This window comes from Catharus ustulatus, chromosome 23 (genome assembly GCF_009819885.2).
Source record: "Catharus ustulatus isolate bCatUst1 chromosome 23, bCatUst1.pri.v2, whole genome shotgun sequence".
NCBI lineage: Eukaryota > Metazoa > Chordata > Aves > Passeriformes > Turdidae > Catharus > Catharus ustulatus.
In genome coordinates this window covers 8,460,562-8,488,092 of record NC_046243.1, presented here as the reverse complement: position 1 = coordinate 8,488,092, position 27,531 = coordinate 8,460,562, and the positions used below count along the sequence as shown (strand labels likewise).

The 27,531-nt window shown below is 50.4% G+C and overlaps 1 protein-coding gene across 4 annotated transcripts in view; it reads right to left on the bottom strand.

The window, feature by feature from the left end:
* CRHR1 (corticotropin releasing hormone receptor 1) overlaps nucleotides 1-21,190 on the bottom strand; it is a 30,703-nt gene extending 9,513 nt beyond the window's left edge. The window contains exons 1-4 of one of the 4 annotated variants that reach the window (XM_033078817.2): nucleotides 20,861-21,190; nucleotides 12,703-12,787; nucleotides 1,901-2,020; nucleotides 671-756 (exon numbers count right to left, since the gene is read on the bottom strand). In XM_033078817.2, coding sequence (XP_032934708.1) covers nucleotides 671-756; nucleotides 1,901-2,020; nucleotides 12,703-12,787; nucleotides 20,861-21,145 — 576 coding nt within the window. In that variant the 5' untranslated portion in view covers nucleotides 21,146-21,190. The remainder of the gene's footprint in view (nucleotides 1-670; nucleotides 757-1,900; nucleotides 2,021-12,702; nucleotides 12,788-20,860) is intronic. The other 3 variants (XM_033078815.2, XM_033078816.2, XM_033078818.2) reach the window with 3 other exon arrangements.
* Between the last annotated feature and the right edge of the window lie 6,341 nt (nucleotides 21,191-27,531).

Sequence of the window (27,531 nt, the reverse complement as noted above, 5' to 3'; positions counted from 1 at the left end):
GTTCATCCCCCATTGCCCTGGGGGCACTTGAGAGGCTGGGATGAATTTGGGCAGAGGGGAAATGTGAGTGATAATTGAATTAATTGATCACTCCTGCTCTTAGGCACTCATCCAATCAGTGAATTAGCAATTAAGTGAGTGAGAAAACCATTCCTGGCAAGAGATATCAGCACCTTAAACACAAGAGTTGATATCAACTGCACATGAAAAACTCCTATCTCTTCTTGTGTGCTTCAAGGGGTGGCTTGACCTACTCAGGGGCTTGTAATTCTTGATCCCCATTTTTTTATCTTTCAGCTTCCTAAATGTCTCCTTTATTTCATTGCCAGCAGGGAAGGATGGGATTTTCACTGAGTGCTGTGTCAGGAGGGAGCTGCAGGAGAGTGACGGGGCTGATCTGTACCCAGAGACCCTGGGAACCTCACACTGCCAATCCTGTTGGATTTTTAATGAGGATGGAAATAGGCATGGCTTTAGTTCTGAGGGGGAATAAAAATGCAAATCAAGAAGGGATCATAATTGCAACATGCAACTTTATCACTGGGAGCTGCTGCATGCTCAGCCCTGAGCTCCCACGGGCCATTCCAGGCCTGGATGCTGTTGCCTTTCAAAACTCCATTGTGTGTCTCTTGCCCTCCTGCCAAGAGCCCAAGGGCTCCCAAGCTCCTACCTCTTCACTGAGGATCTCCTGGCACTGGGAGTAGTTGACACGTGCTGCCCAGCTCCCATTTGCGAGGCATTCCCTGTACCCATTATCTGAAAGAAAGGATGCCCATCCAAGGGTTAACAGAGCACAGGGGATGGGCACAGGCATGTGACCTGACTGTCACTAATGCAGGGCATTGACATCAGGCCAGTTCTGAAGGCAGCTCAGCTACTGCCTTGGTCACAATTGCAGAACCAATATCCTTGGAATATTTCAGACCTGCTCAAGAGCTTTGGGTCTGCACTAGTTCTGCCCTGGGCACTGGGGCCCTCAACACCTCCTCACCACACACAGGGATGCAGCGGAAGCAGCACCAGTTAGACTCTTCCTTTTCACTCCACTGTTTGCTTGGGTGATCGTGTGCCAGCCCAGGATCTCTGCTGAGATGGCAGAATGAAGTTTCACTTCTCTCCCTGAATTAGGAGCTTTTGTGCCTCCCAGTGAGGACAGTCATGGCTAATTGGGAAGGAATGGCCCAGGCACCCCAGAGAGTCTGTGGTTGGTGTCAGCAGTGGGGCAATGCCAGCACTGGGGTGAGACACGGCTTCCATTAATGGGAGACTGTGAGCCTCATCAGGGTGATGGGGTGGGAAGGGCTCAGAGACAGGCTCAAGTTGCGATTAATGCAGAGAGGCTCCTAAAGTAGCACAGGAGGCACCACAAAGCGGGAGCTGTGTATCTGTGCCATCCTCCATGGCTGCAAGAATGTGCAGGATGGAAAAAATAAAGTTTTTTTTGTGAGAAGCAAGGTGTTTCTTTCATCAAAAACAGCACTTGGATGGTCAGAAACTTAACATTATGCTAGGAATGACTTTGGGCACTTTTCATATGCTATGGCTTCATCCTCTACTCCCAGCATGTCACCGGCAGTGACAGTGCAGTCACCTGTGCCAGGAGAGGATGAGGTTCAAAGTCTCCCAGTCTTTGCTCAACTGGGGGCTTCAGACCCCTGTACTACCTCCCAGGGCAGGACAGGATCGCTTCTGTGCCTTTGTCCCCAAGATAGGGACATCAGCCCTCTCCTCCCAGGAGGACCTGCTTATAAAGCTGCTTCTCTCAAATGACCCTCCCTGAAATCTAGGGTCCGAGGCACTGTTTTCTTTATGGTTGATGAGCTTTGTTTGCAGAGGTGTATTGTCACTTGTATGTCAGAACCCTCGCCCAGTGTGTCCCCAGCAGTGCTGCCCCTCTTACTGGTGGTGTTGTACCGCACGCCATAGAAGTACTCGGGGCAGGGCCGGGCCACCAACTGTCCCACCGCACTCCGCGGCCAGCATGTGCCGATCAGGTCCACTGAGGCATTGCACTGGGGACCTGCAAGGATGAAATGCACAGGGTAAGCAGAGGTCTGTGGGCCCCTTCCAGGCTGTTGAAGGTCAAGATTTGATTGAAGAGCTGCTGGATGAGCTGATGGGTCACCACAAGCTCAGCCCCCAGAAAACCCTCATGGCAGACACCAAATGGGGGCTGTGCAAGACTTGCAAGGGCTGCTTGAATCATCATGGCCATGACTATTACTCTGGTCCTGTCTAAACTACTGGGCTAAGCCCAGTTCGGGCACAAACTTGGTTTCAGACCTGCCTTCCAAGTCGATTTGGAGCTCCCAAGCTCTGGTTTCCCAGCCCTGCTCCTTCCTTCAGCCATGACTTTGGCATTTAGCCCCACAACAGGCACTAAGCCAGACTTACTCTTCCTCAGTGGTGGGTCCAGTCTGGTTCTAAGCCTCTCCAAGCATCTCACACCTCCTGGCTGCAAAATCTCCTTCCCAGCCATTCCCGTTGGTCTCTTCCAGTCTTTCACGGGTAGAAAACTCCAAAGCTGCTGCTATTTCAGATTTCAAGGATTTGTGTGCTTTTCTCAGCTACACAAGTGTGCTAACGTAGGCATTAGGTAGGCCAGATTGCAGGATTTTTTATGTATAATTTGTGTATATTTAGAACAACATGTACTGTAGCTAAATATGTCCCTGCTCCATCTCACAGTGAGGTCGGATGCACAATGGCTGCAATATCCATATACTACAACCCAAGACAAGCAGAAAATGGGTGGGCAGGAGATGCTGGAAGGGGTAGAGTTCAGTCCAAACCACTCCTGGGTAGCAGAGATGTTTGTGCTGCTGGCACAGAGACAGAAACTGCCATTTCCTAGGACAAAACACCCCAATTCACAGCTTCTTGGGTGCGAGAACACAGCATTTCCTCTCCCCCTGGATTTGTGGTTGCTATATGAATGCCTTTCCCAAAAATTCCTATGGATGGAGCTGGCTAAAGAGTGACCAAAGGAAAAAAAGCAAAATATTGCTGCTGCTGATGGAAGGTTTTTATGGAGGAATATTTGTTTTCATCGATTATTGGCCCCTTGTTATTTTGTGATGCTCTCAGAGAAAATTTTCAGGGCTTTCAGTGTCTTCAAATATCTTAGCAAGGGAAAACAGCTTCCAAGCATGTGAGCGAGGGAAGCATCAGAGCATGGTGAGTGTTTCCTTCTGCTTCCCATAGCTTGTAGGGAGAAATTAATTTTAACAATGACCTTTGCTTTTAGTTTTGCTAATGTGTAGGGTTGCTGTGGCAACCTTCCCTTTAAGTTAACTGTTTTAAACCTGTATTTTATAGGGAACAAGGTGCATTTTATCATGTGTGTGCCTGTGCCTTTCTGCATCCATTTGAATTTGTTGAGCTCCTTTGTTGTTTTGGTCCAACTTTGACAGAGAAGTAGAGGGTCACAGTTAAAAATTTTATGATAACATTCATCCATGTAAAGAAAAAACAACCAGTAATTACTCGAACAAAGGACAAAGTTAAATTGCAGGTGCTCTCCCTGTTAGCCACCAAGGTGAGAAGCTGCGTGAATGGCTGGAGGAAAAGCTTCACTTGGAACAATGCAGCACAGGAAAATGGGGCCTGCACACTACTAGTGACCATGGCAGCTCATGCAACTATCACAACCCCTCCCGGGGACTGGTAGGGCTGGGCACAAACTCAATTTTCTTTGCATGTTCTTTTGCCTCAGTTTTCCTTCTGTATGCCAGCATCTGTTCTGGGGGATGGACAGAGATTGCTCAGGGAGGACAAACAGGAAGAATGAGTACAGTAATTTCATGATTACAAGCCACACCGTTTTGACTAAAATTTTGCTCCCACACCAGAAATGCGGCTTACACTCAGGAGTGGCTAATATGTGAATAATTTTCTGACATTTCCAACCCTGGAAGTGCAAACCTAGATGCCGAGTCGAGCAACCTGCCAGTAAAACCCGGGACTGAGTGATTGTTACAAATTGGTTATTACTCTCTTGCGCGGCGGGTGGAGCCGGCTCCGTGCAGGCAGCGTGGCGGGGGGAAGGGGGGAAAGGCGGGGGGCTCAGGCAGCACAGCCTGGGGGGAGGCGGGGGAGCTCCCTCCTGCTGGCCCTGCGGCCCGGGGGAGAGGTGGGGGGCTCCTGTCCCCTCCTGCCACCGCTGCCATGGGTGCCAGCGGGCTCCATCCCCGCCTCCCACCACCGCCGCGGGTGCCGGCGGGCTCTGTGCCCCCCTGCCACCGTGGCGCAGTGCAGTGCCGGGCCAGGGCGAGTGAGCCCAGCGGCGGCGGCTGGCCCCAAGCAGCCCCGCCGAGCAGCCCCGTGGAGGGGCAGCGCCGAGCTGGGCCACCTGGCCCCGTTGGCAGCCCCGAGCCCAGCCAGTAAAGCCCGCCATGCCGTGATTCTGTTACTATTTGGCAACTTTGTTGCACACAGGTCCTTGCTGTGAACGACAGAGCGGCTTATAATTGGGTGTGGCTTGTGTATGGACAAAGAACGAAATGTTTGCCAACACCCGGACATGTGGCTTATAGTCAGTGCGGCTTGTAATCGTGAAATTTCTGTAATTAAAAGTCAACAGGGCAAGAAAGAAACAATGAAGATACTCTTCACCAGTAAAACAAACCCACAGCGATGCCATTAATAACCAAACCCAAGAGAGACTCATGGAAATTACATAGCCAGACAAAGGTGCATCATTCTGTGATATGTCAGCTCAAGGCTGGATTCAGTATCTCCACCTTTCTCCCAGGCACTTGGTGGTATGCTGCTTTGCACTCCCGTTAGAGCATTACAGGATCCCACCAGACACCAAACACAGTGGTTCCCACCAGTCCCACCACAGGGAAGGTGTACCAACATCAGCAGGAGCTCAGCCCTCCTCATCCCATGGTTTGGGTGTGCTGTGGGGTTACATTGGGGTCTAGGGCTGAAGTCAGATGAGGAGATGCTCAGCCAGGCTGGACCTCCCCCATGCTGCCACTGGCAGCATTTGGAGCTCTGTCCCACCAGGTTTTCATCTAGTGGGTGGCTGTTGTATTTTTCCCAGGCTTTCACTGAGAAAAGCTTGATGAAGAAAAGCTGCAGAAAGCAGATGTTGCTGTTTCTGCCCTCTCCAGCACACAGAAAAGAGAAAAAAAAAACCCTCCTGATAGGGAAGTGATAACTAAAACAGTGAAGACAAAGAGTGCCATGAGGGCTGCAACATCCTCTTCACTCAGGGGAGCTCTCTGCTCCAGCTCCCCCTGACTGGTGCCTGACTCCCAGCATTTAGAGCACTGTTTAGCATAGAAATGATAAGTTTCAGTACTAAATGCTTTCCTGTCCGCTCTGCAGCCCATCCATGTTTGCAGGGGACTATTCTACGGGCTCTGCACACTAGTGCTTTGGTTTCTCAGCTCCACTGGCTGCACAGGTTTGGTTTTTGCAAATTTACAGCAAGAAAGGTCGGTGAATTTCCTACCTGCACTCAATCTCCCTACTTTGGCTTCTTTCCCCACAAAAACATGCTGTTTGGAGGAGGAAGGCGCAGGCCCTACTTTGAGACAGGGAATGTGGCACACGGGAAGTCGCTCCAATCCCTTCTCACCCTGTTGCCTTTGGGTTGTACTGCTCTGAAGCAATATAAAGCACTTATTTTCTTCTGAAGAAAAAAGTGTCTGTCCAGGGACTAACACCGAGACAACTACAACAACAATAACTGTCTGTAACAATATCCCATCTGGTTCTAGAAAACATCCTTCTCCAGCCTGCTCCCACCACTTTCAGGGGCCTCCAAGATGGCTCTGAGCTAAAGCCACGGAACCATGAGACACCTGGCAGTGTAAAGCTCTCCGCTCCCAGATAATCTGCCACAAGATTTTGAGCAAATTTGAAGAGGATGGAGCATGTTTATCCTGGTCCGGCAGTACCAGACGTGTGGCCACAGTGCTCTTGAGCTGCTGCCAGGAGGTCTGAAGTATTACCACGCCTTCAAGCCATTGCTGGGATGCTCTGAAGAGGAGTAAAGCAAAGGCTGTGCTGATATAACTGGGCTGGTAAACACATCCTGCTTTACACTGGGCAGAACTGTGCCGCAGCACAATGTTCCAGTTTGCTGCTGTGCACAGACACAACTCTAAAGTGTGGAAGGATGAAGCCTCTCTCCTCTTCTGCAATGCAAAGGGACCAGGAGAGATGATGGAAATCTGAACTAAAGGCTCATTCCCATGGCTGGGAGTGACGGGGTTATTTATCTAAGATGATATCTCAAAAGCCTAACAGCTGAATGTTGTTAACCTATATCACTATCTGTCCTGAGCTCTTCTTCAACCATAGTTATCTCTGTCGAGCCCTGATGTCCTCTGTGACCACATTGCTGCTGCTACCTCGAGTCTCTGACTCCCTGAGAATGTCCTCTGTGTCTCTGCTGCAACATTTGCATTTGGCAATCAGGGCTTCATCTCCACATCTAATCAAAATACAACTCACCAATGCATCAAATTCGAAATCGCACAAAAGTCTCTTTGTCTCTCCCAGGCAGCTTCATCAGAGTGGTGAAGAACAAAGACCCATTTCACACCTTATTGCCCCAAAACAAGAGCCTTTGGGGGATGCTTTTACTTCCAGGTGCTGAGGTGCCAAGGAGGGATGGCTGGGTCAAGCTGCCGAGTCACTCAAAAGTTAAATGCTTGAGTAGCACCTTGAGGCATTGAGGAAAATGGCACTGGGGGACAATTTGTATTAAGATGGGGTAGAAATTGGGGTACTGTAGCTGTTTGCCTTCCCTCTGAGCAACGGTTGGTGCTCAGGATCGCTGGGAGCAGCTGTGGTTGCTTCAAAGTAGATCCTTGCTTACACCCTACCTCCAGCACTGCTTTCAGTGGCATTGGGGGCTTCTATTTACCTTTGAAAGATTCCAGTCCTTAAAACATCCCCAGCAATCCTCCCAAGCATTTAAGTTCCATGATCCTTTATGTAAAATAATTACCCTGGCTAATTAAGCATTATGATAGCTATGGGTCTTTGTAATGAATTTTTGGCTTGTTGCTATTCACTGTCACTGACTATCCCCTCAGGTCTTTGCTGCTGCTCTGGAGAAGAATAAATAAAAGGCACCAAACCTAGCTTGTGCTGCTGGTATCCATGCATCTGCTCAATGTTGTCGCTTAGGATGATCCATATACAGCTTTACAGCATATATATGTACATAATGTATATAACGTAGTAGTTGTGTTTGGGGCTTATCTTGTTCTCCTGACATGAACCACAGAGTGTTTGGAGTTGTGTTAATAACCAAGTGTGGCAGGAAGTTGTTTATTCCCTGGGGTTGGCTGGGATTTGGTGGTGGGTGAGTGAAGCATCAAAATCTCTCCCTGGCAGAGCCTTTTTTCCAGTTTGGCTACAACTGAACAGTCTCTGGCAGTGACTTCACTGCATCCAGTCCAAAGTACAGTTTAACTGCTGTAGCTGCTGCTCACACTGGGATATACCAGGACACGGTTTTGTACTGGAAAACTTCATAATCTTCCCTCCTCCACTACAATAAAATGTATAAATATCAATGAGTTGCTATTGACATCCCTGTTTCCCAGATGATGAAGGAGAATGGCCTTATCAACATCAGTATATATTTAAACCACTAGAATTTTCCATTTATATGAAAGTTTTGTTTCCCAAAACTGCCCAGTACTATGTCTCTCCCTCAAGTCCCTGCCTATACTCATTGCTGCACCTTTAACCCTTGCTCAGCTCCTTTATTAAGATTTCTGCCTCGGTGGGAGAGATGCCAATGAGACTAAAGAGAAAAGAGTCGCTGATGTTAATTTGACCTTTATGAATTTAAATTCTAGACTCACCCCACGGGAGTCAGTGATTGAATGAAAGAGCAGTGGCACGCAGGCTGCTGGAGCAGCATCAGCTTTTGGGAGCTCAGCTGGAGCTGGGAGTGGGTGGAAAGGCTCTTGGTAAAATTGTCACCCACTGTGAAAGGTGTTACCAAACTTATCTGATAGTGCCTGTGAAGGATATGTTCTCATTACTCACTGCTTCTTAGCCACAGGATTTTGCTGTATCTGGAACAATTAGATTTGCCTTTTTTAATGCAAAGCTACACTCCCTTTCCCCCTTGAAAAAACCTTCAGTTAAAAACCCACAGACATTTATTTTTTTCTGCTTAGCTTTGCTTTAGGTGAACTGGCATTGGCATGAAACATTTCTGTCCTGACAAGGAATTTTCTGTACTCCCCTCTCTCTCCTGAGCACACACACAGGATTGAGGATTCATTGTAATAAAAAGCTTAAGGAGTGGGTCGTGCAGCCAGGACCAGAAGGGGATGTGAGCAATTGGGTGGCAAATCCTTGGGCTGATCCAGGCTTGAGAGCTACGTATGGCAAAACAACCGCTTGAGAGTGCTCCGAGCTTGCTCTGCTCAAGTGCTTTCTGCTGAGCTGCTTTGGAAAAGCCTCATTATTACAGATATTTCACGACCATAAGGTGCACCGGAGTATAAGGCACACCTCCAGGAGCCGGCAAATTTTGCAACTTTGTACATTATATAAGGTGAACCGGAATAAAAGGCGCACCAGACTATAAGGCGCACTTTTTTTTTTGCAGCGAGGATCCACACACAACAAAGTAACGAAATAGTAACGGAATCGCACAATCGCGGGGTTTACTGGCAGGTGCTCAAATTACAAACATTTTTCACAGATTGGTGTAGCCATTAAACGCAGCCCCAGGCGCCCTCCCCGTGCACGGGGCCCGGAACTCTTGCCTGCCCGCGGTGCCAGCTGGTGAGGCGCAGCTCAGGGTGGCCGCGGTTCGCGGCGGTCTGGTTGGCTCGGGGTGGCTGTGGCTCACGCTGGGCTGGCGGCTCCCTCCCTCCTTACCCACATGGCTCGCGCCGGGCTGGAGCCGGTGGCAGCAGCTCCCTCCCTCCCTCCCCACGCAGCTCGCGCTGGGCTGGAGCTGACGGCGGCAGCTCCCTCCCTCCTTCCCCGCGCAGCTCATGCCAGGCCAGCGGTGGCAGCTTCCTCCATCCCTGCGCGGTTAGCGCTGGTCCGGAGCCGGTGGCAGCAGCTCCCTCCCTCTCTCCCTGCGCAATTCGCGCTGGGCTGGAGCCAGCGGCTCCCTCTATCCCCGTGTGGTCAGCACCAGTCCAGAGCCGGCGGTGGCAGCTCCCTCCCTCCTTCCCTGCGCAGCTCACGCCAGGCCAGCGGCGGCAGTTCCCTCTGTCCCCGCGTGGTTAGCGCCTGTCTGGAGCTGGCGGTAGCAGCTCCCTCCCTCCCTCCCCATGCAGCTCACACCAGGCCAGTGGCAGCACCTCCCTCCTTCCCCGCGCAGCCCAGGCTGGCGGTGGTGGCTCCCTCCCTCCCCGCACAATTCGCACCGGGCTGGAGCTGGCGGCTTCCTCCATCCCCGTGCGGTTAGTGCCAGTCCGCAGCCAGCGGCGGCGGCTCCCTGCTTCCCCACTTCTCCCCGGCCAGTGGCTGCCGCGCCGCTTCTCCCCGGCCGGCGGCTGCCGCACCGCTTCTTCCCGCTTCTCCCCGCGTCCTCCCAGCTGGCAGCCGCGCCGCGTCCCTCTGGCCAGTGGTCGCGCAGCTTCTCCCCGCTTCTCCCTGGCTGGCGGCTGCGCAGCATTCCCCCTAGCCAGCAGCCGCGCCCCTGCATCCCCCCGCCCGGCAGCCACGCTGGTTCCCGGTTTCCCCCGCCTGGTGACCACAGCTCCTGTGGTTCCTGGCTCCCCCCGTGCGGCCACAGCTCCTGTGGGTCCCGGCTCGGCTCATGGCTAGCACTTCCGGGTTGGCAAATTTCCGAACTTTGTCCACATATAAGACGCATCGGACTATAAGGCGCACTTCTGTGTTCGGACCAAAATTTTAGTCAAAAGGGTGCGCCTTATAGTAGTGAAATTACTGTAATTAGGAAAAGGCTTTCTCATCTTCTCAGATTCGCCCTTCCCTCCCCAGGGAAGTAGTCCTGCAGCTGCAGGGAATGCTTTGCCTTGGGGGATGAAATGACCTTGTCCTTCCCTGATGGACTTTGTGACAGGGCGAGAAGCAGCTGCACACAGACCCTGCGGAGTTTAAATCATCAGCCAGAGGAATCATCAGCCGGAGAAACCTGAGTCAGTCCATGGGCTAGGAGCCCTTGGGACAGCATCTATCCACCCCAGACAAGGGATGCTGATCCTCACTGTGTTCCTGTTCAGGCCTAATCTGAGACTCTCATGGTTTGCAGATGTTTGATGGTGCAGCTGACCTGACTTTCTGAATGTGCCATGTTGACCTTAAGTCCAGCCTGATATTCCCTCTTCATTGCTACTGTGGGAGGCAGCTTTCTGATAGAGCATGCAGCTATGTCCCAGCGTCCCAGTCTCAGCGAAAATCAGGGGCTCACTGACAAGAATTTTTGATGGATACCTAAACTATCAAGTTGGAGCATCCCAATGAGCCTGAATTCCCAGGGATATCTCCCTGCACTGGGGACTTGAAGGAAAATGGGTAAAACCATGGTGATAAGAGGGCAGGACAGGCGAGTTCTGTGAGGCTCAGGTGCTCTGTGTCCTGGGATAAGAGTTTGCACCATCTGTACCTCCTGAATCTGGACAGTATCACCCCAGTGTGCCTCCACCCTCTACCCCACTGCTGTGGCAGAGACTTTTCCAGCTCAGTGCACATGCCTGGAAACTGCTGGCACCCTGGTGACATCACTGGCCAGCCACATACCCTTTTTAAAACTGAGAGATTAAGGGACTGGTGACCCAGGAGAGGATGAGAGCCCATGCTGGACTGTGTTTTGGAGGAGGGATGCTGCACACAGGCACGAGGCAGTGCCTGTCCATGCATCCAGCAGATCCCCCACCGAGCCGCGTGCTGGGGGACCGCTGGGCTTCTGTTATCAGCATGTGTCATTTCCCAAGGGTTGTGAAGACATTAACAAATTAAGTCTCAGGAGCCTGCTGCAATTCTCATTAGCATCATCCTAACAACTCTTCATGTTAAATAGCTCAAATCAAAGTTTCCAGTTTAGTAAATATCCCTCTATAGGAATCACTGTCTCCATCAGCCAGGGCCTAAATGGACCCCAAGGACCAGGACTGGTACTGAACTCCACTTCCAAAGCAGATGTAACACAATTAATTTCACCTCCACCTCTTGTTCTAAGTTGCCTCCTCCAGCTGGAAGTGGCTCTCACATGTGCCAGCCCCGTCCAAATTAATGAATTGCTCAAGAATTGCAGGTTGGATATGTAGGGATAATAGACAATTTGCAAATCTGAAGCCTCACATTCTCCCCTCTGCCAGGGAGATGGAGACTGAGGTGCACTAAATCCTGCTTGGAATCGTGTTGATAAATCCCCAATGTGCAAAGCCCAATCCTTGCAGGAAGTAGTGCTCAGTGCTTGAGGATGGTGGTGATTCCAGGGCAATCCATCAGCAAACCACAGCAGAAATTCTCCCGTGTTTCTGATCTCTCCCTGGGGCTTGGGAGGTTCCAGAAGTGGGTGGAAAAGGCACAAGCTGGGCATGACGGTTTTCTGGGACCTGCCTGCTGCCCTGAGTCAGGATTTATCACAACTTAACATGGCCAAGGACAGGCACTCACTCAGCAGAGTGATGAAACCTTCAGGGAGCAAAACACATGAGTGATGACCAAGTTTCTTGTCTGAACAGGCATCCAGTCATTGCCACTCCACAGGCAGCTTTGATGTCCCCTGGCTTTCTGCCTCCACCTCGTGGGCTTGGGAAACTTCTTTCAGGGCAAGGTAGCCTGGGTTTGGCCAGACACTGGATCAGCTGGTGCCAAGATGGGATTTATTAAAAAGGAGTTGTTAATGCTGCTGTTAATGGGTGGTGGGCAGCCATCCCTCAGCTCTGGGTCCCCATGGCCGTGCTTCAGTGCCCAGTCCTGTGGCCATCCATCACCCTGATGCAGAGCTCCTTGGTGCCCACTCTGATTCTCATTCAGTCATGGAAAATCAACACCGCATCATTGCAGATCTGGGGAGGACTTTTCTCCTTGTTCCTGTGAGCTCCACTCCTTCTCACACTTCTCCTCCCCCAAAACCTGTCACTGAACCAGACCTGTCACTGCTGAGGTGACATCCAAGTCACATCCTGAATATAGGGTAAAAGCCAGTTTTGGCACAAGCTCTGACCTGATTGGATCAAACCCATGTACAATGCTGAACAGGAGTGGGCTGTCCATGCCCCTGCTGCTGCCACCTGTCAAGGCTGAGCCAGCCCTGGCCATAGCCATGTCCCCAGAAGCTCTTCATGACTGGTGGCCTCCCAAAGTGCTTAGTGGCACCTGTGTAGGAGTACTGGGGGAGTGAAAGTTGGCTGAGCCCAGAGCCATGGTGGCCACACTGCACTGGTGATGTAGTCTCCACAAAAATTCAAAACTTCCAGTCATAGGAGCCAAAGTCCTGCTGTCTCTTGGCATATCACAGAACAGGCAGCCAGCCCTGATGTCTCTGTCCAATCTCTCCCTCTGCCCAACACATATTTATTTTCTCAATTTTTATCTCCTGAGATCTGCACCTTCCACCTGCCTCCACAGTCACCCTGCAAGGAGGCTGCAGCAGCAGAGGGCTGTGATGCAGTGTCCGCACATCCCACCTCCCCAAAAAGGATCTCTGCAGCAGCAGATGAGCCAGGAGACAGCACTGGATCCTTGGGAGGTGGCTCGAGTGGACTGGGGCTGGGGGACACTCACCAGTGTGGTTGGTGACAGGCGGCAGGCTCTCGCAGTACTGCTCCTGGGTGGAGGCTGCAACCCGGCTATCCCAGAGGAGAAAGGCCTGCATGGGGAGAGAGCAGGCAGGAGTGGGGTTATATGTGCAATATGTTGCTTCCCCATCCCCAAATGCCTCCTTGGGTCAGATCTGAGCTTGTCTGAATAAGTACCGCCCCCAAAGCTGCACAATGGACATGTACCATTTTCAGGATGGTTTCCTAGGGAAACTGGCCCAAGCCCAAGGCTGGAGGACTGCTCTCTGTTTCCCATCCAGTGATCCTCTCCTGGCTCAAATAACCTCCTCAGCAAACTCTCCTGCAGCCCCTACTGAATTGTGGAATCTCTGCTATTTAGCATTTTAATCAACACTTTTGGGTTTAGCATCTTTCAATCCTGAGAGCAGACAGGGGAAACATGATGAGCCTGACACCATGCTTGGATTTTCAATCCCTTACTGAAATCACAGCCTTGTAAGCTGTCAGTGGAAAGATGTTCATACATGTCCTTAAGGAGATCCAATCCACAGACAATGAGGTCTGGCTAAAGTATTTTTTTCTGGAGAATTGTCAGCACACAATGGTAAATGTTGGTACATTCCCATTGAGTCTGAAAGCACTGACCATGATCTACTCAGCTGCTAAAACTTTGCACAAGGAGCTATTTTAGAAAAATTATTATTGAATTATTATGCCTTTAAAGGAATTTGAGGTAACTAGAAGTGAGAAAGGCAATTGCCATGATGAAGGGATTTCAAGGATGGCAGAGGGATGGTGCTGTTGGCCTCACAACTCACCAGGGTGCAGATGAGGGAAGGAGGGACCTGATATTTTGCAGAACACAGATTTCTACACAAGCAGCTGTGCACTCTCCCCTCCAGCTCAGAGAAGAGTGACACAAGCTCACCCTCTCTGCTCCACCAGCACTAATGGTGGATGAGGCTCAACTCCACTTCTTTCACCTTCAACAACTGATCAAATCCCCTGGAGAGAAGTCACTGATTAAATGACAGAGCTGCGCCCCAAAATACATCACATACAGATCTCTTGGGAAACAGCTCTGAGCCTGAAGGCAGGAGGGGCTGCACCTCCCCTGCTTGCAGGCAAGCTCCCAGCTTCTCGGGGACAACAACCTCTGCCTTCCCCATCAGCCAGGCTGATTCCTAGTGCCTGGCCCCCCTTCTTGAATGCCTGTCATTTACCTCCCAAACTGTTCTGAACAGGGAGAAGACATTTCTCCTCTTGTCCTTGAGCCATAGAAACACTGTCTGCTCTTGCTGGCACACCCAGCCATCCTCATGCCACATCAAGGCATTAGCAGGATTTATTCAGATACAGAGACAAGCTCAGCACCCACTTGCTCTTTTCCAAACAACTGTTTACTGCCTTGGGGAGCTGGTTTTGACAACAAGAGAGATGTCAGGCAGACGTATAAATGGAGCTGAGAATAGCTCCCTTGTTGTGACTGCTCCAGATGGCACAGAGGATCCGGCAGCGCAATCCTGCCCTGGTGCAGGAGCTGCTTGGAGCTCCTGGGTGCTGGTCCTGCAGGAGCCCAGCACCTCCTGAGTCTCCTTTCAGAAAGCTGAGACTACCCAAACTCCAGACAGGGGGAATCAAGGTATGGGGAGTCTGCTCCCCTCTGTGTTGATGCCCACAGCTGGTGCTCATCACACCTGGTGGCTCTTGGCATTGGCAGCTGGGACAGAAAGGCTCTGCCCAAAAATGGCTGGGATGGTTTCTCTACCTGAACAGGCTTTTAAGTGTTAATTGGATGTGTTTCTCCCAATCCCAGTCTGTTTCATCCTGGCAGTGCCCATTCTCCTTCCAGACACAGGGAGAGGTCTTGGTGCTGAGCAACACATGGACAAAGCCATGGCCAGAGAGGGCTGTGGATGGAGCAATCACTGGCCCTTTGCAGGCTTTATAAATGAGCTTGTTTCACTGCAGCGTGGCCAAACCTCTTAACAGAGGCAGAGGTTTTGTCCCACTTCCATCAGCATTTTGAGGGGAATAAGCAGGGGTGGTGGCAGCTGCAGGGGGATTTGCCCCAGTAAAAAAAATTCTTACCTGGCACTTGTTGGTCACTGTCTTATCTGTTTTGCTCTTTGTGGGTTAGTGCAACCCCTCTGAACACTTTTACAGATAGAACAGGTCAAAGCTCCATCCTTGAAGAGCTTCTTGTGCCAGAGCAGCACTGCTCTGTAAGATGCCACATGGTGCCCAGCAGGGCCCAGCCTGGCCGGGCTGAGCCAAGCTCACCTCAAGAGCCCCGACACGGCAGTGGGTTGTGCTTGGGCCAGAGAGGGGCCGTGTTCCTCCGCCCTCCTGCCCTGCCTTCACACAGCTATGGCAGATCCTGCTCTGCAGGCAGGAACACCTCTGTGACCTCTCTCAGCCTGCCAAAATCCTGGAGAGCCTCAGCTGAGCCCTCAGCTGCCTAGGAAGAAAGGCAATCTGCTCCTCTGGAAGCAGCCCCTTGGCACCTTGCTCCCAGTTATCCCGGGGAGCTGCTCCCACAGGGAGGGTGATAGTTCTGCCAGGAGCTGCACGGGCCGCATGAGGGCCCGCACTGGCAGCAGCTTCTTCTTCAGTAGGAGCCACCATTGTCTCCCCTGCTGCCGCCTCAGCATCCACCCAGCTCCCTTCCAGGCTCTGTAACATGTCTGTTTTATATGCAGGGATGGTTGTGGTTTAACCTTGGAGCACCAGCTCCTTCCTTTCATCCCCACATTTTCTGTAGCAGGACCAGCCCCCCCAGTCCTCACTGCATAGTTCAGACACCAAAACCTGACACTGCTTCCATGTTTCCTGCATCCCACACAGAGCAAACATCTGCTGTGGTTGGTGTTCCACCACCCACTATGGTAGGGTTGTCCCAGAGGGGAAACTGAGGCACTGAGGACCACCTGCCTCAGATCACTTAGGTTGTGGGGCACCATATGGGGCAGATCTCTCCAATATGGACACACCAATCATGTCCTGGTCCCACCAGGGCTCAAAAAACCCCGCTTGGTTTGTTTTGAGTTGTACTTGTGCCTGTGAGGGGACAGGGTGGCAGGTCCCCTGGGCCAGGAGATGCAGCGCAGTGGACTAGGACAGTGTCAGCTCATCAGCACTGGGAGTCTGGCTGCTGCTGTGTGGGTGAGCAGCACACTCACACACACATGGCTGATTCAGTCTCTGTGACCTCCCACTGACCTGGTAGAAAATTCAATTAATAGCAATTAGGAATTAATGTCCCCTAGTGGTGCTTTTGCTCTCCAATGCAATCCACAGATACTTATTAATACATTCACATCCAACTGCAACATCAGCCCCTGCACTGTGTTACCCAGAGACAAGCACATGTTGTTCCCCGCCCTGCCCCACTATAATATTGCCTCAAAAAAGAGGGGACCTGCATGGCAGCAAGGGCTGACAGCTCTGAGCAGAGATAGATGGCTTGTTGCCTAATTAGCAATCTAGGAGGTCCAGTGCCGAGGGGCTGTAATTGGAGAGTGGAGCGATTAGTAGGACTGAAGCCGGGGATAAAGCTGTGGGAGACAGGGCCTTGCACAGAGCTGGGGAGGACAGTGGGAGCAGTGGACAGCGATGGCCACCTTGACCTTCCTGGGAGGGGGGACAACACCAACCACTCTGGAGCTGTCCTTGCTGTAGGGACCTCTCTGACCCATCAGTTCTGCTCCCTGGCTTGGCTGGGCTTGCTGCCCACTACAACACTTGGCGTGGAAGAGGAAAGACCTCCTGGAACACATGGGCAGGGAAGGGCTGAGCAGCTGCTACCCTGGATCTTTGCTGAGGTTCCCTGGGGCATTAGGCTGGGATGGAGCCTATTCTTGGCTCTGAGCCTGCTGCAAAAGGTGCCAGACTTTGGGTATTAAATACAGTGAGTGTTAGAAGAGCTGGATGCCAACTTCAGATGGCAGAGCAGCATCAGTGGTGAGGGAAGGGAGCAGCACGTTCTGCCAGGACTGCAGCTGGAGGCTGGAGGTGGCCTGCAACAGCGACCGAAAGAGCTGCCCCTCAAATGTGCTTGGAGGTGCCTCCAACTCCCTGTGTCTCCTGCCTTCAGTGCAGGGGATCTCTTTGTCTCCTCTGACTTCCAGGGACTGATTTCTGCAGCTGGGGAGCTTCTTACCTGCTCCACCTTGAGGGCTTTAGCTTGGAAAAGTTTCATCCTCAGTTGAATCCATATATGAAACTTCCAGGCAGCATCTGGTCCATGAAGGACCCTCTTTACACCTCTGTCTTAGACCTGGCAGTAACCTGCTTTGTCACCCATGATCTCATGGTTTTTCCAAGCCCCTTTGCTGCCCTACCAAGACCCCATTGGTCCTTCAGTGCTTTTCCAAAGCCCCATCCCAAGCCCTGCCAGCATCAACGCAAAGCTCAGGCAATGGAACAAGGCTCAAAGCAAGACATGTGGGGGGATTTTCCATGGCTGATGTTACTCAGGGGGAGAGCAGGCAGTGAGAACATCTCCATCTGGCATTAAAATCTGTGAGTTTATTAATTTATCTGTATTAGAGGGCTAGTCCCTGTGGTGTGTGGACAGGAGCTTTGGTGAGAATATTTATTCTATTGCAGTCTCTCTCCAAGTGTGCTGGATGCAGATCCTAACAAAAGAATATCTATCAGGGCTAAATGAATGCCCTGTAAAAACTGATTTATGAGCAATTAAAGGTTTTCCTGAATTACGCTGTGGTCTCCCTTGCTTGCCATAAATAATTCTGACTTCATTTGTCTGTCAAGAGAGACATGGATTTTTGGGAACAGGTGAAAAAAATAACTAATGGCATTTGGGTATTGGAAGCTAAAGGCACAAACAAGCTGAGGAAAGGGACACTCCATGCTGCTCCTATGGGATCTGGATTTGCAGGGGCAAAGGCTGCTGAGGAAAATTGGAGTGATGGACACAATACTGGGGGAGGGTTGTTTTTCTACGGCAATTTTATTAAACTCTCTTGCAGGTTGCACATGTGGAACTCTTGTGCATTGACAGGTATTTTCAGTTTTGGATTGGACATTTTTCCCTCCAGCTTTGTCCCAAAACCCACATCTTGACTGCTCCAAACCCCTTCCTTCACCCATCACCTTTTTAGGGCTGCGCCCTGGGATGAACATCCACAATTAAATTCCCCATAATTTTTTTTTCTGGTTTATTCAGATTCACAGCTCAGGAAAGCTCGGCCACACCAAGGCATCTGTCACTGCCTTTCCAGGGTAAATAGCGCAGATTTCAGGGTGAAAGAGAGACTGTGATCTGCAAAATGCCAACCCACTTTGCCCTTGGTCATTGGAATGGAGATGACTGCTCCTGGGAGGGTGACTGTGGATAAAGCAGAGTAGGAGGGTCTCTTCTATCAGCTCAGAATACAGTTAGGGAAAAAAGGAAAAACAACAGATGGGCCCTGGGTATGCTATTCCATCTCCAGAAAGAGCCACCCTCTCCTGAGTGACAGCTCTGAAGTGTTGGACAGTGGCTCCTGGGCTCTGCTTGGTGAGGTGATTAGGGGGTTGATTTGTGCTTTGGGTTCAAAAATTGGTTTCACAGACAAAGCCACAGATGTAGCCTCTAAACATTGCAGACCCAATCGCAGCTTGAGCTTGTCGCTCACAACAAACTTCTAGGCTAACCCTGTGCAGGATTTTGGGTGAGCAGAGCTGGATTTCAGGGCAGGGTTGAGCTGTGGTGCAGGATATTCTCATCGTATTCCTATATATTCATTCTATGGTGAAAGAGCAGCTATTCTGGGAACAGGCTGTGCCTTTTCCATTCACTTCTTCGCTGGAGATGTGAAACCACAGGGATGATTTCATACACACTGAATCAACTCCAGCTTTTAAGGAAAGTGAGGACTGGAAGAGATCCCCAGGGTCAGCACGTCCTGCAACTGCAGCTCTGCATCTTATGCAAGGATTGGAGCATGGAATGGGCAGAGACTTTTTTTGGGGCTTATTGCTGCTGGAGGTGGTCAAATGAGAGGAGAGGGGAAATTATCTGATCTTCAGCATTAATCTCTGATTTTTCATAAAATGCTTTTGCAGTTTTATCAGCCCCAGATATGACATTGGCTCCTGACAGAGCTGCAGGTGGACTGGTTTATTTTAATCACGTTTTTAGTTTGCTTAAATGACTTGCAGGGTGTCAGGGAGCACTTGACAGCAAGTTTGGCTGCCTGTCTCCTAGTCTGTCTGTCTAACCTCCTGAGGGATTTCTATCTGGTAAAGCAACATGGGCAAACTGATGCTAAAGTGGAGGTGCTAGCCAGCTGCATGGGAACACCTAAACTGTACCAACCCAGTATCTGCAGGGGAGGTTTGTCCTTGCTGACCCCTGTGTTGGAGCTGGGCTGCTGCAGGTTTCTGCACTCACAGGCTGGATGCTGCTGCAGGTACACCTGGCTGCAGGGATGCACTCACAGCTGGAGTTTTATGGTCCTTTAGCCCATGCTGTCCCCAGGAGAGGGTTGAGACTGTTCTGGAGAAGTATCTGAGTTTTGAATGCGTGTATTTATAAGGAAAAATAGCTTGGCTGCAAAGAGGGCTGTAGATGGGCTGTTTCTTTTTGGAGCCAGCTGGGAGAGGCTTCTCTTTACCTGGACTGGGTTTTGTGATGCCACCCCCCACCCCCTCCTCCAGTCCCAGCTCCAGCACAGCAGTGGTTATATCTGAAACTCTGGAAGATTTTTGAGGACTTGTTGCTCCAGCTTCACAAGGATATCTCCAATATCCTTGGGGAACACCTGGGGATGGTGAGGGAATTCCCTGAGCCTAAGGAGCTTTGACAGAGGACGGGAGCTTCAGGCTCTTTAGGCTTCTTTTGGACCGCTTTCTGCTCATGGAAGTTATCATGCTGCTCACATGGCTGTCCTGACCAGAACATGACCCTACTGCATGCACTACGTCTGTGCTGTCTCTGCAGACTGGCCAAGAAGGACCTGGGCTGAGGGAAGAGATCCTGCCCTGTCTCACCTTTATTTCTTATATCAGAGCCAAACAAAACCTGAACCAGGGAATGTAACAACAAGAGAGGTCCCATAAATCCTATCAATCAGGCTTAGTGGGTTGCAGTGATAAGAGAGAGTAGCTGCTTAGAAGAGGAGATTTTAGAAGCAACACCAACTTGGCAGGCGGGTCTCCTGGTGCACATCAGCTTTTCTTATCACTCAGGTGAGAATTTTCTTGGCCCAGAGGTGCAGCTGGTGTGTGAGGTGCACAGTGGGATGAACAGTGGGGTGCACAGCCTGTAGGGTATGAGCCATGGCAGTGCTAATGGGGAGGGCTCTCCCTCCAGTCTACCTGCTGTTTTAACTGTGCAGTCTCAGCTGGGGCACTGAGACACCATTCTGCAGCCAGCCAAGCGGATTTGCTCTTTTACCCCTCTTTGACACACAGGTTTTATCAAAAGCCTGATCATTTTGTTTAACTGCCACTATAGGCTTGTTCAAATAAAATACAAGATTTCATTCAGAAATCTCTTCACCTCATTTGTCCGGGGTTTGGGATTTAAACAAGCTTTGGGCTGTGAATGTTTCCGTCTTTGATCAGCACTCAAGGAGCAGGAATATTCTTCTGACAAATCATTTGCATATTGTGCAGAGCTGCAAAATTAGCAGTGGCTACAGTTCCACAGTGAGCAAATTAGAGAGAAAAAGTCTTTTGCTCTGCAGGTGCAGGAGGGGAAAGGAGAGGCTTCCTTAGAAAATTAATTATGGGGGGCACAATTGAGCTCTGCATTTGCATTGTTCACATCCATTATACCCCCAGAGTGGCCACCTTCCCCAGCAGCCTGGTGGCAGCTGGTTTCACCGGGAGGTGCAAGGCTGGGAGGTGCTGGGAGCCCTGGGCTGAGCCCAGGAGGACCTGGCTGCAATTCTTCCCCCTTGAAATGATCCTCTGACTCACTTCAGCCCCTCTCCCCGACAGTTTTTGAGCATCACGAGCTCTTGCCAAGCCCCAGTGCCTCGACTGGAGGAATTCTCCTGGGGGCCCTTTGTGTTGCAGTTTCTTTTTTTACTTTTTCCTTCAAAGAAACTGGAAAGTCACTGCAGAGAACGCGGACGGTGCAGGGCGCAGGGGTGATAGGGAGGGGGCAGAAAGGCCCTTATGGGAAAAGAGGACTTAAAGAATCTTACCTTCAGGAGGAGGAGGAGGAGGGCAGGACATAGGCTGGGCACCATCCTCAGCTGCCCCTGCGCCCAGCTTCCCGGGGCATGGCTGGCGGTGTCCCCGCTCCTGCTGGGCTGCTTCTGCCGTCGGGGAGAGAATCCTCTGCGCGTCAAGCGAAGGAGCGTGGCGGGGCTGCGCGGAGGCTGCGGGTCCTTCTGCGTCCCGATCCTGCCTTTTATAACCTCCCTGGAGCCGGTCCTCCGGCTGCCCACCTTCCAGCTTGCCCGGCGATGGGCTGCATCCCTCCTCATCAGCCTCCCACTCCCCCTTCTCTCCCTCCTCCTCTCCCTCCTCCTCTCCCTCCTCCCCTTTTCCTCCCTCCACCTCCCTGGTGCCTTCCAACTCTATTTGATTTTTTTTCCGTTTTCTCCTTCCCTCCCTCAGCATCTTCAGCAGCAGAAACTTCCCACCGGCCCAGGGACCGCCCTCCCCACTCTCCTTGGAGTGGGATTTCTCCTCTCCACCCTTCTTACTCCCATCGTGCAGACACTGTGGACTCTCTCCTGCGGAGCCTGCGGGCTTCCCTTGTGTCTGCAAAGGGTTTGGGGCTGCAATTTGCCGGGGATGAGAGGGTGAGTGGGTGTTATGCATTTGGGGATTTCACTCCAGGGCTCTGGCAGAGGAATTGGGAAAAGGCGAGGTTTTCCCTGCCAGCCTTTGCAGCCCCTTTGCAAAATGCATGGTGAACACAGAGGGAGGGCAGAGTCCCTTTTCTCTTCCACAGGGATGGGGTGGAAGGGGTTTGAGCCCTGCCTTGTGAGGGAGATGCTCCTGAGGGAAGGACAGGGATGTGGATGCAGGTATTTCACACTGGGGCTGTGCGGGGGGCGTTTGATCATAAGAGCGGTCCTGGAGGAGGTGGAGGTGCTGGTAGCACTGTGCTTTGTCCCTTTTGTAGGATGGGTGATGGGAGGGGCAGGAGCGGGGCGGGGAGGGGGGCTTGAACTGATAGAGAAGGGGAAGGACAAGTGTCCTGGGGAGAGTGGGGGACAGTGGTGTGGGAGAGTCTGGATGATGTTCCTGAGGTGTTGGATAATGACATTTCCCTTCTCTCCTAGCATAATCCTACCCCTGGTCTCCTGGGGAGGGATCCCACACACCCTATCTCTTGGGGTTGCCATGGTCAGGATTGGGTCCATTCCTGAGCTGGATGAAATTCTGACTGGGTTAAATCTGCTTTCCCATGCCTGGGCAGTTTCAGAGCATGCCTTCTGTACCCTCTGAGGTTTAGGGGGTAGTCCCAGCTGTGGGTGCCGCATCTGTCCTGGGAGTAAGCCAAGCTCCATCAGCCTGAGGTGAGCTGGAGCAGCCAGCCAGGCAACACACTATGCTTCTTTCTTTCCTTGAGGAAAAACAAGGATCAATGAGGTGTACTGCTGGGAGGGGGGTGCTGGAAAATACTGCCATGGGATGCCAAATATTACCATACAGGGGTGTGATATTTCCCTTAGCTGATGATGGTTCATCCACCACCAGCCTCTCATGGGGTGCTGGATCATGCTCCCAACTGCAGCCTCTGCCTCTGAGAATGGCTGCAGACCACAGCAGGTTGTAGATGGATCAATAGGAGGGCAGTGTCCCTTGATGAATTCACGGCCACAGTCTCCATCCATCTTCACTGAGCTGCTCTTTGTCTCTGGAGCACCTGAGAGGGCAGAAGGGGATCAAGGTCCTCCCTGAGCTGTGGAACCAAGGCACAACAACTGGCCCCAGCATGTGGGGGGTGACCAGTGACCCATCCTGTCCCCCAAAGAGTAAATGTTCCTGGCCCAGTAATCAAAGGGAATAAACAACACAGACATACATCTCCTGGTATTAGCTGAGTTTAATCAATTGTATCATTGCTTTGGCAAAGAAATCTGAAAATATATAAAGCTCTGGTAAATTCAGGAAACTTTTTGTTTCTGAGGTCTCTTAACAAGGATGGGATGAGGCAGACTCCAGTGCCAGCCTTGTGTTACCTTTCACTTCAATAAGCCCATGGAAAATGCAAAATTTTCTAAAAATTGCTTGAGAAAACTCCAAATAACTTTGTACAGCCTGGATTCAACTGTGTATATCATAGAATCATGTAATGGTTTGAGCTGGAAGATCATATAGTTCCAAACCCCTGCCATGGGACACCTTCTACCATTGCAGGTCTAGGGCACAGCTCCTGATCACAAAATACACTGTTTTTGGGGGCTGCTCTGGGCTTTGTGCACCTAGGGGACAGAAGGGATCTTCCAATGGGAAGCACCAGAGACCTCATTCCCACACCAAGATCAATGATTGTCTTTCACTATCTCAGCCTGCCCATGGTGACCAAGTGGCACATATGGGATGGCCGTGCTCTGTTTAGGTGCCCAAAGTATGAGGTGATGCAGGGAAGGTAGAAGTGAACACTATTTTTAGTTAAGGAATTGGTTGCCCGGGACATGAAGATAATTCTTTCTCCATATATCAGGGAAAAGGCTGCAGAGCTGTTTGAAGCACTTAACTGAGGGGATTTATAGTAAAATGCAACTTGTCAGATGCGGCAAAGGAAAAATAAAACAGTCCCTGAGACACAGAAATCAGTTCATTTGTCATGGTTAATCTCAAACTCCTTGATGCGGTGCAGAGACAGACGTGGGAGATGGGTATTAGGGATGGAGACAATGAAGAGAAATATCGGATCTCCAGGAAGGAGGGAGAGGAGAGGTTTAGTCTGACTTACCTGCCTTTTTAAAAAAATACTATTATTTTATATAACTGCACATGGTTTGATAATCCTGTGTCTGAGCAGCAACATGACAGCTGCACTACAGGACTGTACAGGACTTACACCACTGCCCTACTCCCTCTCTATCTCTGCAGTCAACCCTCTCCTGGTTTGGGAAAACTCCATGTGTCCCTCCTGCACTATAGGGATGAGTCTGGGACTGGACTGTGCACTGAAAGGTTGCAGGGAAATGTGTTCCTGCTTCTCACATGGGGCATTGGTAGCAGGGCTTTGCTTCCAGCTGGGACATCTGTAGGAAAAAATAATCCTCAGTGTCCTAGACATTTAGATGAGGTAGGCGGAAAGGTGGAGTTTGGCTTCTCAGCTGAAATCCCAGCTGAGATCAGCAGTGTGCCTCGATTTCCCCAACTGTGTGTTGGAACTGTTTCCTTCCCAGGAGGTCGAATGCTTGGGGCGGTGCTCAGGGGAGGATAGGCTGTCAGCACGTGGGGCTGTGTTAGCAACTGCAGGCTGAGAAAAAATCCAACCTAGCACATTAAGTTTCTCCCAGGAGACTTGTTTTTTGCCCTGCTTTTAAAATTAGTTTCCAGGTTTTCTGTCCTGTGTCCTTTCCTCCTCCTAATCTGCAGTGAGAGGAACATGCTCTCAAACTCTGCCTGATGAAAGTGGCTGCTGGAACCAGGTTTCCCTCATTCCCAGTCACCACATAGTATAATCATGCCTCAAATTTGGCTATCCCTGTTGTATTTGATCACTCTGTATCACCTGCATCACCCCTGCAAGTCTCACAGTGCTCTGAGACTGAGAGCAGGAAAGCTGAAGCCACGGCCCCACTGAAAACATTGCAGGGAAAGAAACCTAAGATTGTTACCAATCTCATTTAGTGAGTATTACCTTAGAGCTGGACTGGCAGATTTTCTTGGTCTTGAAGGCCTTGAGAAATTCTGTTCATCCCATCAAACTCTGCTGTAGATGCGAAGTTGTCTGTGCAGGAAAACAAACCAGCATCCTGCTGGGAGGAGGAAAACTCAAACACATGGAGCTGGCTTTACTCTGACTCATTGCTCCATGCTGCAAGTGGCTGATTCCTTCATTTGTCCTCCTTCAGGAGGATAATTTCCTCCTGCCATTTCTTCTTCCCACATTGTGTGCATTGATAGGAAATCCTGCATTAACAAAAACATGGCAACTGCAAACTAAAACAAGGAAACCCACAAAGATCTGGGATCTAATTGAATTTCTCATTTGATTCCCAAGTTTCTCAAAAGTGTTTGCCATGTTTTTCAAATTGCTTTTGGGAGGATATGTCAATTTTGAATAGAACAGAAACACAAAAGCTTTTGTTTTACAGCTAATTAAACCTCAAGGCAGAATGCTAAACTGATCATAATAAAAGTCATAATTATTATTTTTCTCATTCGAAGCTAAGTCAACTGAAATTTCCCAATCAGCAGTTGGCATTTCCCATTAAACAGATCACAGTGGTTTGTGGTTGGGAAAAACTCCATGGTTTTATTCTGGAAACTGATCCCATCAGTGCACCAGCCGAAAGTGGCTCTGTCTTCACACGCTCTGTGACAGAGAGATGTACAGCCCTGTCAGCTAAGAACCTCTTTGTGGCTGTGTCTGTTTGGCAGCACAGGGACCCATCATGATTCTGCTGCATTGGCCATGCTGTTGTTGCACAGATGTACATGAGTTCCATGGATATACAGAGGCTCTTGCACGTATCATGGAATCATAAGATTGGGAAAGCCCTCCCAAACCATTCAGTCCAACCTGTGCCCCACCCCCACCTTGTTACCAAGCCCAGAGCACTGAGTGCCATGTTCAGGTGTTCCTTGGCCACCTTCAGGCATAGGGACTCCATATCTCCCTGGGCAGCCCCTTGCAATGCTTAGTAATTCCTTCCATGAGGAGATTACTCCTGATGTCCAACCTGAACCTCCCCTGTCAGAGCTTGAGGCCGTTTCCTCTTATCCTGTCCCTTGTTCCCTAGGAGAAGAGCCTGACTCCCCTGGCTGCCCGCTCCTGTCACAGTTGTGGAGAGCCAGAAGGTCCCCCCTGAACCTCCTTTTCTCCAGACTGGGCTCTCCCTCTGTCCCACAGAGGAATGGGCATATCCAGTGAGTGCAACACTCACTGGGCAACCTATGGGCATAACCCCACAGCATCATGGACATGGACACGTTATGGGTGGTGGAAATGTCCTTCAGAGATCGTGGCAAAAATACCTCCCTGCTCCTCAGGTCTGCAAATGCCCAACAAGGCAGGAAAGGTTCTGGATGCCTTTCAAACCTGGTTCTTTATTCCCTGTACATTTGATGAAATATTAATTTCCTCATCTCCAAAAGGCAATCAAATAAAACTGAGAAGAGATGACGCACAGGACCTCAACAGACAACAAAAAGCAGGAAAATAAAAATGAAATAAAATTCCGAATGTAATGTAGAATTCTATAAAACACATCTCTGTGCTGGCACAAAGGGCAGAGATGAAGTGACCTGGTGTCCTCAGGAGGCCAAGCAGGACCATGCAGGGAAGGGGATGAAGAGGACTTGGATCAGGTTACTCAGGTTGGTCTAAAGCTTTTCTGTGAGAGCTGTTGGTGGGATTTCTTTGAAGGTTTCCCCTTCCTTCTCTTGTGCATTAATTAGGGGTGGGTTGGTGCCAAGGCATCAGCCAGTTGGAGCCATTGTGCTGGGAATGGAGGGAAGGCAGATGGTGGATGTGTTGGAGGTGATGGCGGCTGGCACTAGGAACAACTGTTCAAAGTGATGGAGACTGGCAGCCTGGTGGGGACAGGACTCCAGAGGGGAAGTCTCCCTGAAGAGCTCCTGCAAGGCCCTGGTTCCATCTGCTTTCAGGGTGATGCAGCCTCAAACTGGACTCACTGTCTGAGGAGAGATGCTGCTCCGTCTTCCCAAGATGGCCCTTGGAAAACATTCACTGCTGCTGTGGATAGTGCTGGTACTAAAGGATTTGCACATGCAGCCAAAAAGAGTCTGGCAAAGTCTTGTTCAGTTCATGATCTCTCAGCCCATTTTCTTTATGTGTTTGTATCACATCTTTTTTGTAAAATAATCTCACAGATAATCTCCTGACATTTGATGAGGCAAAAAACTTTCCACCATCTCCATTTCTCTGGCTGTTACTAGTGTGCAGGTGATGTGGGAAGTGGTGTGAGTACCTTGTTTAATAACTATGGTCATAAAATAATTTGGTCACATAGGTTAAAATCCTCTTTCAAATCCCACTCCATGTTAACTATGATCTTGTAGGATCCAGTGCTTCAGCTGGAGACAAAGGACAGTCCTTTATTTGGGATGTCTTTGAATTTGCTCTTTTGTTCTGTAAAGTCCCTCAGTCTATGAGAAACCCAGGGATTATATATATATATATATACATATATATATATATATATAATGCTTCATCCCAGAGAGTTTAAGGTTTTGGCAGTTTGCTAACTGTATTCCTCATGCATATTTTATTCCATCATTACTCAGTCAGGATTTTCCTTCTTTAGGAATAATTAACCAGTGAGTAAGGGTCAACCAAAGGGCTGCAGTTTATTACAGGGGAAAGAGGAAATCACAAAATTGCTCTGCTGGAAGGTATACAGTTTGCATAGGGATTTATTTCCCCTTTCCTCATATGTCCTTGGATGTATTGTGGTGGCACTGTGTGTGAACGGGAAGTGTGTGCATGACAGCCTGTGGTCCCTGCAGGCGCAGGGAGCATTGCTGTGGCACTGTATGGGTGACTACTGTGGAGCAGCCAAGAACAGGGCACAGCTGCCCAAGAACTGGGCAGGTCTCTTTTGGGATGTAGAAGAAAAAATGAGAGGAGAGGGAGAGGGAGAGGGGAAAAAATATCCTGCTTTTCTTCCTTTCCTATTTCCCCGAGCAGCAGCACTTCCCTCTTGTCAATCTC